Source organism: Chenopodium quinoa, unplaced genomic scaffold, assembly GCF_001683475.1.
Source record: "Chenopodium quinoa cultivar QQ74 unplaced genomic scaffold, ASM168347v1, whole genome shotgun sequence".
NCBI lineage: Eukaryota > Viridiplantae > Streptophyta > Magnoliopsida > Caryophyllales > Amaranthaceae > Chenopodium > Chenopodium quinoa.
Window position 1 is genome coordinate 1,062,549 of NW_018742974.1, and position 11,907 is coordinate 1,074,455.

The 11,907-nt window shown below is 34.6% G+C and overlaps 1 protein-coding gene across 1 annotated transcript; it reads left to right on the forward strand.

Annotated features, from left to right (window-relative positions):
• The first annotated feature begins 733 nt into the window (after nucleotides 1–733).
• LOC110729277 (protein FAR1-RELATED SEQUENCE 5-like) lies at nucleotides 734–8,110 on the forward strand. Its single transcript, XM_021909007.1, has 5 exons — nucleotides 734–1,114; nucleotides 6,724–6,823; nucleotides 7,008–7,185; nucleotides 7,297–7,495; nucleotides 7,610–8,110. Exons 1-5 carry the CDS (start codon nucleotides 734–736, stop codon nucleotides 8,108–8,110), a joined length of 1,359 nt encoding a protein of 452 aa, XP_021764699.1.
• The last annotated feature ends 3,797 nt before the right edge of the window (nucleotides 8,111–11,907 follow it).

The following is an 11,907-nucleotide window of genomic DNA, read 5'->3' on the forward strand; positions in this document are numbered from 1 at the left end:
TTATTATTGAATTGTGAGCAGGTACCTTGGTTTAATTTGGGGGATTTGAAGTTAAGGAGGTTGTGTTTGTTGAATTTTGGTGCTTGTGTGAGGAGTTTTGAGTGAACCCTTTTTACTCCTTTTTCCAAATTTTGTCAAGATGGTGCTAAGATTATTTGGAGGTGCGGGAGGAAAGAAAAGAAAGACTTCCAGCATCCAAATATCCGAAAACCAAAACCAAACTCAAAACCAAGACAATGCTCCTCCTCCCATTAGAATCCCCGAAAAATTTAAAAAGTATCACTCTGAGCTTTCAAAACGAAAAATCCTTCCAACAAGATTGTACGACCAATCAACTTGCCATCTTTTAGGGATAGATGAAGGAATTCGGCGAGTGGCCGATAATTTCGGATGGTTAAACTACCTCAAGAAGAGGGAGCTAACCTACGAATCGATCACTCTCGAGTTCCTTTCAACCTTAACCATGCGCCGAATCAATGGTGAGGGAGAGCCTCTTGAGTGCGAAATTAAGTTTAGACTTTTCAATCAAGAAAAGACTCTAACCTTAACTCGCCTCAATGAAATATTTGAGTGGCCCGTGTATAATCAAATAGACAACCCCGATAGTTTCTACCTTTCTAGCTACGAAGAGCGAAATTGGTGGAATACTATCGCGGAGTATCCTAATTTCACCACCCGGTCTAGCCACGCTAGCCACATTGTCCACCCCGTACTCCGTATATTCATGAGAATTATGGGGTACGCTTGTTTCTCGAAACAAGATCTCGGGAAGCTAACAAAAGAGGAGATCAAATGCCTCTTTATAGCTTCCCGATTTGAGGGGGACCTTGAGGGTAATGTGAATATGGGATACTTGTTTATCCAAAGGTGCCTTGAGATTAAGAGGAGTACGGAGTTTAGAGGGGAGATAAAATGTGGTGGCATGATCACAATAATTGCCAAGGCTTTGGGTTTCACTAATTGGGTTGAGCAATTAACCCCGGTGAACGGGTCCAATGTCCTTGACCTTGCCGGACTTGCCTCAATGCAAATGCTTGTGGAGATCCGTGGCAATGACACCACATACTCTTGGTTGGTCAAGGGTAAGCACCGTTGCTTTCTCCCTAATGCGGCGGTAATGAACACCGTGGGGAACACTTGGCAAGTGCCATTTGAGCCACTCCCCGCGAATGTTCCCATCCCTTACCAACCATCTCAACCTCGTCGCCATAGTATTTCTACCGCTCCTAGGTTTTCGGCGGCTCCTCTTCTTCTCCTTCTTCCTCCTTCGACCTCGAATCGGCTTTTCACCGCCTAAATCTTTCCAACCAAAGAATCCTCCAAGAAAATGAATATCAAAGTTATGTGTCTCAAATGACATATCAAAGACAAGTTGAGAGGGGAGACTTTCTCCCCTATGTCAACTATCCTAACCGCCCCGTTCAAGAGGGGCCGGTTGCGGGTTGGAACAACAACCAACCCACCTACTCTTATTGGCAAGGACCTCGTAGCTCCGTTTCGGAGCTACGATCCTTTCCTCCCTACGATTATACACAACCCGGGGGTTGTGATTTTAGGGGGGACCCATCTTATTACCACGTCCCCGAGACATGTGGTAATATGACTCCCGAGGAAATCGATAACCACCCCTTAAGGGGATACTTCGGGTTTCCACCCGGGTATGATGGTGGGTGGGGCACTAGTAATGCACCGGACTACGGTCACTATCGTAGTAGCCCCAGCTATGATCTTCCTCCATACGTGGATCAACCTTCCTTTTCCGGCGATGTAGACCTCAACTATAACTACATGCCATCACCGCCTAGGGAGGATGATCGGGAGTAGCCTTTAGACATTTGTTTTTACCGTTCCCTTCTCTTCTTTTCCCATCATGTGTAACACCGAGGCCGGTGTCGAGTTCTAGCTTGGGAGGGAGATGTTTCTCATTGTGTCCATCTATCGTGGGAACGGTAATCAAATGTCTAGCTTGGGGAAGTCTTGGGGTCTTTGTGTCTAGGGTAGTTTTCGGTTTTGGTAGGAAATGTGCTTTCTTGTGATGCCTTTTGTGCTATGTATGGAGAAATTTGAGATTTTATGTGGAATGTTTGGCATGAAAGGCTTAGTCTAGCCTTTGGGACTTGTGGTAGGATTCATAAGGTATTATGTTCTAGTTTGCATGCCTATATTAGGTTGGTTGTTACCCCTTTTCACGTTTTTATGGCATGCCTAGGCTAGAACAATTGCATATTGATGTTTTTGTCTCACTTCTCTTTTATGTGTGTGCTATTTGGAGCATCTTATCTATGGCTTTTGATATGATCATGCTTTGGTTGGTTTGATTGTTGCTTGGTATCATGGTTGATTGGCATTGTTCTTGGTCTTGCTTGATGGTGAATTTTGATGATGATTTCCCTTAATATCCAAATTTCTTTTTCTTATCCTCTAACCCCTCTAACATCCAAATTCCCTAATATCCAAATCCCTAATATCCAAATTCTTTAATTAGTTTCTCTTTCCCCCATTTTCAACCTTTATTCAAAAAAAATAAAAAAATAAAAAATAAAAAAAATTTAAAAAGGATTTTGTTTGCCTTTGATCGGTTTGCAATGATGATATTGAATTGTATGTGGTGGATGTTTGTTTTCTTTTCGTAATAAAATTTCGAGCATGGTTTAGATGCCCTTGGTGGAACATAGAATTGGTTAGTTTAGGCTAGTGTGAGAATAACTTTCCCGAATGTGCGAAACTTAAAGTCTAGGTTTGTGGTAAGATGGAGTCGCCCATATCAAAGGAATTTGAACCCGAAAGGTAGTAATTGATCCCACATTTTTCCCAAAAGTGAGGGTGTAATATTATTTTTTCAAGCCTACTACATTTGAATGAGTGGCAAGGATCCTCTTTGATTTAGTACCTAGATCGAGAACTTGAGTCCTGACTCCCAAGATCGTGGCCTAAACTACTCTTAGTAATATGAAGTTGTTATGTATTGTTCATTCGCACAAAGTTAAGGCATGTCATTCTTGTTTCCTTAGTTCAATCTTTAAGTTGTTATAAATAATAGTTTGTGATGTAAATACCCAAGTTTGAAAAAAAAAAAAAGAAGTAATGAATACCCACCACCCTAGCGATGAAACAAGCTTGGGGGTGCGTTTTTGTTTCAAGTTTATTCATAGTTTGTATTTTGGGTCAAAGTTAGAAACCTCTTTAGGTTTGCTCTTAGTGTTATATATCTTTGCTTGACTTTAATTGCAAAGCACTTCTAGTTTTCTCTATGCCTTAACTTTGTGCCGTATTCCTTGAGTCTTGTAATGTTAGTAGAATAGTTGAAGCCATAGACGGTGGAGGGAGTTGGTTCACAAGCATATGGAGAGGGTATTTATCATTGAGATGTCGAGTGCTCTAAACCTTCTTGGGTCTATTTTTCTTTCGGCTCCTTCGAGGAGTCATGAGACATTACCATTAGGGGGAATTTGAACTTTGTGTTGGGGACGCGGTAAGATTGGTTGAATGGACCAAAGTTGAGTACATTCGGGAAGGTTAGCTAGGCCTCGGCTAGTCATGACCGTGGTTGATCTTAGGCATATACCTCATGCTCGAGTTTTATTGCTTAAGGATTCTCATATCTATGCATGTGCTTTTCTTTGAGCAAATTGATCTTTGGGTTTGTTTTTGGGCATGTGAATTGCTTGAGGACAAAGCATTTGGCTAGCTTGGGGGGATTTGATAAGTGGTTTATTTGACCACTTATTGTGTAAATTTAAACCCGATTTTGCGATCATTTCCCCTCTTTCTAACCCAATTTTGAATGAAAAATGTTTTTTCTCGGCTTTCCCCCCCTCTTGGTTTGTGTTTGTCCATGTTTTGCAGGTCTATGAGCTCAATTAGGCAGGCTTTCGGTGCATGAATCGTGTTTAAGACAAGAGGATTGAAGATTGGAGAGGGCGCTCCAGGGGAGCGGGCGTGCCCCTCTCATGGAGCGGGCGCTCCTCGACTCTAGCCACATTCTGCCCAAGTTCAGGTGCTGTTAGGAGCGGGCGTGCACCTCTCAGCGGGCGCGTCACTCTGCAGGAGCGGGCGCTACTCCCTTTGAAGATTGAATCTGCCCATGCTGCTGGAACAGGGGAGCGGGCGTGCATCATGTGAGGAGCGGGCGCTCCTCCCTGACACTTTCAAATCTGATCCTTCATTGAAGCATTCTGGAGAGGGCGTGCAGCCGAAAGGAGCGGGCGCTCCTTTCAAATCTGATCCTTCATTGAAGCATTCTGGAGAGGGCGTGCAGCCGAAAGGAGCGGGCGCTCCCAGCTTAGGAGCGGGCGCTCCTCATTGTGGAGCGGGCGCTCCTCATTGTGGAGCGGGCGCTCCTCGCTGGGAATCCGTTTTCTTTTGACGGATTTCCCTATGTGTTTCGGGGAGTATAAATACTTCCCCTTTAGCTCATTTAGAAAAGGGGGGACAGTAGCCTAGTTTTCAAAAACCTCTCTTAGTTTGAAACATTCCTTAGGATTAATTTAGCTTAGTTTTCATCAAATCAAATCATTGTATTAGTGAAATTCAAGAATTATTCTCAAAGTTTGGCAATTTGTATTCAACATTTGAAGCTTCAATTAGTAATTTCTCCAACCTTCTTCCTTTTAATTTCAGATTTTATTTGGTATTTGCATGTTATTTAAATCTTCCTAGTTCTTGGTAATTTGTTATTAGATGATAGTTATTTCAATTGTTAACCACTTTTCCCCAATTATTGAAGTATTTATAACCCTAATTCTTGATTGCATGTTGATAAACATGAGTTGTGAGTAGTCTTCTTGCTAGGGGTTGGGTGAAGCTCGACCTTTTGGGTTAACTATGCAAATGTGGGAGAAGCATTGATGTTTGAATTGCAATTAAATTGATTATATGAGATTGCTTGTTAGTTCCTCATGATAGGTTTAGCTACCCTTGACTAAGGAGCTTGATAGTATGATATGCCTAATTTGACATGGAAGTGTAAATTGAGTACGTCATTACTTATTGTAATTTGATTATGTATCATCTATTGCTAAACTAATGAGGAATCTAAGTTTAGTAGTGTGAGTTGTTTTCTAATTGCATGAGGTTGATTTTACATATAGTCCTTGCTATATCTTGTCTATTTTACTCCCTGTTTGCCTATTTGCCTTGGTTGAGTGGATCTCATTCCCTAGTATCTTTAATTCATTGATTTAGAACCATAGTTTGTTTGTCTTCTAGACGAACCCCAATTCACCAATTGACTTCGAGTTAGCTTAAGTGTAAAGATTGTTGGCAATCATATCCCGTTCCTTGTGGACCGAACTCTTACTTGTCATTATGCTTGGTTTGTAAGGTGTTTGTTAATAAATGTGTTTGATTGAGTGTGGAATGTACGACCGTTCCAACGCCCATCAATGTGTAACATAGTTTATCTAATTATGTTATTTTTATGCCTAATAGTTATGAATAAAATTGTTTTCCTTTATATCAGTCATATTTAAAAGAAAATAAAACTAATTCTGAACAAATATATATATATATATATATATATATATATAAAAAGAAACAAAATATCTTAAGCAATATGTTATGTGGTCAAGTTTTTCCTTTCATTGTAAACTTGTTCTTTTTTAATTTATTGGAGTTAACCTAAGTATATATATTCTATTACTTATACTAATTTTTTCCTTAAGAGATAATCAAATTATAGGTAATTGGTCAAAATATGTAACATAACCCTAAATTGTAGTCTAATCAATATCGTATGTTCAGCGCAATACCCTTTTTTTTATTTAAGAAAGCTTTTGACACGTAGTGAGGGATATGGTTAGTTCTTATTATGCGAAAATTAAGGGGTCATGACTTATCAAACAATTTATTTTATTTAATTTTTTTTTTAAAATTGGAGATTCTATAATATTATTTCCTAATTTTAAGGTAACAAAACTAAAAAGGTTGACACCATAACCTGTGATATATTAGGATTCATGCTTAAAATAAATAAGGTAACTTTGTAATTCCATGTCTTTAATTCCACGACTTAACAAACAAAAGATTTTGTAACAATCTTTATAAAATAAACTAAAATTGTTAAATAGTTTTTCAATATATATATATATATATATATATATATATATATATGTATATATATATATGTATATATATATATGTATATATGTATATATATATATATATATATATATATGTATATATGTATATATATATATATATGTATATATATATATATATATATATATATATATATATATATATATATATATGTATATCTATATATCTCTATCTATATATATATAAACAGTTTTTTTCTTCGTTTTACCAGAGATTATATTTTATTTTTCAACTAAAGGTTTATTTATTCAAATGGAGTCGGGAGGAGAAGAAGTTGTTGATATGTAGATTAATAATCTAGACTAAACTGATTGCTTTGAACCTGAGGTTGGTGACATTACAACATTTTTTTGAATGTTTGTTTGTTACACGAAAAAAAATTATATAAATATTAAATTCTTTGTTGTAAATTTTTATATTTTAATGATGTACTACCTCCGGGTCATATTATATGCAACTTTGGAATTTTTTACATCTCACAAATAATATACTTAAATTGCATATAATAAGAACCTGAGGACCATGGAGAGGTAGTATGTTGTTTAAATTTGATTGGTATTATAATTATCTCTTATGGGACATTACCTATAACTGTCACATTTCCAAATCTTTCATTTGATATAGGATAGTGACAACAGAAATGGAAGTGATGTAGACACGGACACCGACACTGATGAGATTCCTGCAAGTTTTCTAGATCCTGAAGTTTGGGAAAAACGTGGGAGTAAGCTAGAAGACTTTACAATAGCATAAATGAAACAATTGTCCTTTAGAAGCCACCACACTTGCATTCAATTATTATAGGATGTACGCTAAGGTCAAAGGTTTTGGAATCCGTCGTAAGCATACAACAACAAGAAAAATTGACGGTCATCTAACTTCCTAAAAGCTTTGGCGTAATAGGGAAGGGTTTCGAGCAGCAAAAAACTTGAATAGACCTGATAGGAAGTGTAGGGAAAAGGCAGTAACACGTTGCGGTTGCAAAGCATCAATCAGTTTCAAGTGGGATCACAGATCCGATTCATGGTACGTTAAGGATTTTTTAGCTGAGCAGAATGGGCATGACCCGATTCCTATGAATCAGATGTATTTCGAAAGTTTAGTTTTTGAAAATATGTTAAACCATCAAAAATTGTTATATAAATGTGTGATATGGTAAATTATTTATAATTTATTGTGTGTTTAATTTTATGACAGGAGCCATAGAGAAGTAACTGAAGGTGATAAGATTCGTATAAAAGCCTTAATTAACTCTGGTGTGAAACCGTCCATCACAATGAGGAATTTAACACAAAGTGCTGGGGGAATACGTGAATTAGGATTCCTAAAGAAAGACTTATACAACACATGTGAGAAATTCAAAAGAGAAGAAATAAAGGACGGAGATAAAGAAACTGTGCTGGCTTATTTACGTGGAAAAATAGCCTCTTACCCTTCTTTTTTTCTTAGATACACACGAGATTAACATAATGGGATAAATAAAATGTTTTGGTGTGATGGAATATGCTAGGGAGATTACAAGGGTTTTGGGAAGGTAATAGCATTTGACGCGACTTACAAAGTCAACGCATACCAGAATTCATTCGTTGTTGTCGTTGGAGTAAATCATCATAGGAAAACTGTACCCTTAGGAGTTGCTTTGATTGCAAACGAAAAAATAGACACATGCGAATGGGTGCTACAACAATTACTTGAGGTTGGTGGCAATGTTGCTCCATATATAGTTGTCACAGATGGGGACAACGCCATGGCTAGCGCTATTAAGACTGTTTTCCCACATGCGCATCATAGGTTAAGTCTGTGGCATATTATGCACAAAATCAAGGGCCACACAAACAAACGGTTTTGCAATGGTTTTATGAAATGTGTATACGGTGCTCGTACACCAATTGAGTTTGAAGAGGCTTGGGAAGACTTTATGAAAGCATATGATATAGTGAGAGATAAAAAGTGGGCACAAAATATGTACAATGACAAGGACAAATGGGCGGAGGCTTTTATGGTGGGATAATTTTATGCAGGCAAGTACATTTATTTATTAATGTAATTACATATATTTATGTTTATCATTACATATTATAATTACATAGCGCTTAGTAAGTTTAAATAGTGTTTGGTCATTACCTATATCACCCAAATAACACTTTGGTTATATGTATTCATCTGAATACGTCAATAAAAATTAATTCTTGTATTGAATGTAATCTACAATACAGTGATGTGTCAATAAGTTTCAGATTGTCAGATTAATGTTGAAATAGGTAATCATTAGTAAACCTAAGTGTTATTCCAAATCTTTATTTGTAAACGAAAATATATGTGATTTATTTGATTAAAGTATTGGTTAATACACATGTGTACTCAGGCATGAGAAACACTCAAAGATGTGAGTCCATGAGTAGTACATTGAAAACAGTCATAACATCAAAAATAATATTGTACCGTTTTGTGGAGTTGTATGACCAAGTCCTTGAGCATTTACAATTTGAAGAAGATAAAGATGATTACATCTCCACACATACATTTCCAGTAATCACTGGGGTATTTCCTGAAATAAAGACACAACCAGCACAAACCTACACAAGGAACATGTACCTTTTGTTTTTGAAGGAACTAAGTTTTGAATCAAGACACATTGTGACCAAGACTAAGGAAGAAAAAGGGCATCTTGATGGGGCTTCATCCAGTTTTTGGTTAAACTACTGTGTGAACAAAGATTGCAATTACATTATGTGTGACAACAAGAAACTACAACAAATGGTTTGTTGTTGTATGACGAACAACTCCATTGGTTTACCATGTCGACATATTTTTGCGGTAATGAAGTATAAAGGAATGGTTGAGATACCAGCTGGTTGTATTCTTCGTAGGTGGAAAATCAGAGCCAAGTGCATCTGAAGAACTCACTCAAGGAGCATGATTTTCAGAAGAGAAACGACTAGGCATCAGCAAATGGACGTTATGCATTCCTAACTGGATTAAGTGCACAACTATGTAGAATGGTTTCTTCATCGTATTATCGATCAACTTGGGTGAGAGACAAGTTAGCAAAAATGCTCTTAGAAATAGGAAATGAGAAAATATATCCCAAGGAAAAGGATATTATAAAAGAAGAAAAGGTTAAAAAAAGGAAAAGGTAGGGGTAGACCCAAAACGAGTGAAGTCAAAACCACTTGGACTGGAAATATGGTCCAGGGGGTTCATGATATTGGACGTGATGTTCATGATATCACTCATATGGTTCGTATTGTTCCTACAACATCTGAAACAAACACGAAACCTGTCATCAAAAGCGGTGGTTTTGTTGAGCTATTGAAAATATTCCTTCCAAGGACATACAATACTGACAATGCAGCAAACGCGATCGATTGTTATGAAGTCAGTGCATTTGAAAAGTTTCCCACCACCTTTGATTGGGACTCAAATACAGATTTTTAGATGTCATAGTTCGTTTTAATTTTGAATTAAGACTTTTTTTTAGTTGTTGAATAAGTTACTGAGGTTTATATTGTAATCTAGTGACATAGGGTATTAACCTTATATATATATATATATATATATATATATATATATATATATATATATATATATATATATTATTGCATACTCTTTGGCATTGACAGTAATCAGGTACTTTTGGATGCTAATATTTATATTTCTAATGTTTGAATACCTTATACAGCACAGGACTGTTTGGCATTGACATTAAAACGTATATGTTATAACCTTATCATGTTTATTTCATTTTTTGAAAACTATTTCTTGTCAACCTTTTTTTTATATTTTCTTGGCAATGACTGATATATGTATTTAAATTACCTATGTGTTTCAATGAAAGTTTTTCCATTATATTTTTATTTTTTAGAAACCACATGTTTAGTTTAAATTTAGTAGTGTATGAAAGTTTTTGAAAAAAAAATTATTATATGAAATTGAATACGTACGTAAATTTGACATAAAATTATTGAAGAATCTTATTTGTAGAGGGTTTATTTATATTGAAAACTCATTGGCATTAACAATAACTTTGACACATTAATGCCTATCATATTTATTTCATATTTATTCCGTAACGCAATACTCTTACAAACCATATTTTTAATTTTATTCGCAATAATGGTTGATATGTATTTTGGATTACCTATTTTTTCACTGAAAGTTGTTCCATTTATTTTAGAAAGCATAGGTTTAATTAAAATTAAGTATTTTTTTTAGAAACCATAGGTTTAGTTTAAATGAAGTAGTGTATGACAGTTTTTGAAAAAAAAATAAATAAAAAAAATTATTATATGAAATTAAATATGTACTTAAAATTTGACATAAAAGTATTGAAGAATCTTATTTGTAGAGGGTTTATTTATATTGAATACTCATTGGCATTAAGACTAACTTTTATATTTTATTACCTTATCATCTTTATTTCATATTTATTCCGTAATGCAGTACTCTTACAAACCTTATTTTTTATTTTATTCGCAATAATGGCTGATTTATGTATTTTGGATTACCTATTTTTTCACAAAAAGTTGTTCCATTTTCTTTTTTTTTAGAAAGCATAGGGGTTTAGTTAAAATTAAGTATTATATGAAATTATTTCAAAAATAAAAATAAAAAATAGTATTATATGAAATTGAGTACTTAATTAATATTTTAAATAAAAAGTATTGAAGAATTTTATTTGTTGAGGGTTTATTTATATTGAGTACTCATTAGCATTAACAGTAACTTTGATATGTTATTACCTATCATCTTTATTTCATATTTATTCCGTAACGCATTACTCTTAGAAACCTTATTTTTTAATTTTGTTCGCAATAATGGCTGATATATGTATTTTGGATTACCTATTTTTTCACTAAAAGTTGTTCCATTTTCTTTTCTTTTAGAAAACGCAGGTTTTGTTAAAATAAAAATAGTATTATACGAAATTGAATACTTAATTAATATTTTAAATAAAAATATTGAAGAATCTAATTTGTTGTGGGTTTATTTATATTGAATGCTCATTAGCATTAACATTAAAATTTATATGTTATTACCTTAACATCTTTATTTCATATGTATTCCATAATGCAGTACTATTTCAACCCTTTTTTTCCCTTGGATATGAATGATATATGTATTATGGATTACCTAGTTTTGCACTTAAAGTTTCCCCATTTTCTTTATTTTTCATAAAGCACAGGTATAGTTAAAATTAAATATTATATGAAATCTGTGGAAAAAAATAGTATTATATGAAAGTGAATACTTACTTAATATTTGAAATAAAGATTTTATTTTCCATATTCTAGCTTGTTTATTTCGAAAATATCTTTTAGTGAAAATATCTTTTTGGTTAAAAATAATTTCTGATTTTATTAAGGCTTATCTTTTGAAAATCAGTTTTTGGAAAATATTCTTCAACGTGTGTTTTTACTTTGTCAAAGAAGTTGAGAAAAATTAGGAAGATGTAAAACCACTTCCTGTGAAATTGGTTTTACTTGCTGCCCAAGCTCCAACAACCAGCACATTCTAATTCTAAGGATATTGTGGCTTAGTGAAGATTAAGGCTACGATTGTTTTAACTTTCCCTATTTTTCTATAAATTGAATTGGTTTTATGTTGAGAAAAATACACTTGAGCATTACAATCTTTATGCTTTCGAAAAGAGTCATAATCCACTTAAGTCTTTGAGTGTCTTAGTACTTAGCATTTACAGTTTAATCTTGAGTTGTATTGGGATAGAGTTTGGGTAAACTATAAGAGTGTTTATTGCTTTGAGTGAAGCAAGGAGAAAGAGAGAGTTTAGAGAGATCAACTGATTGA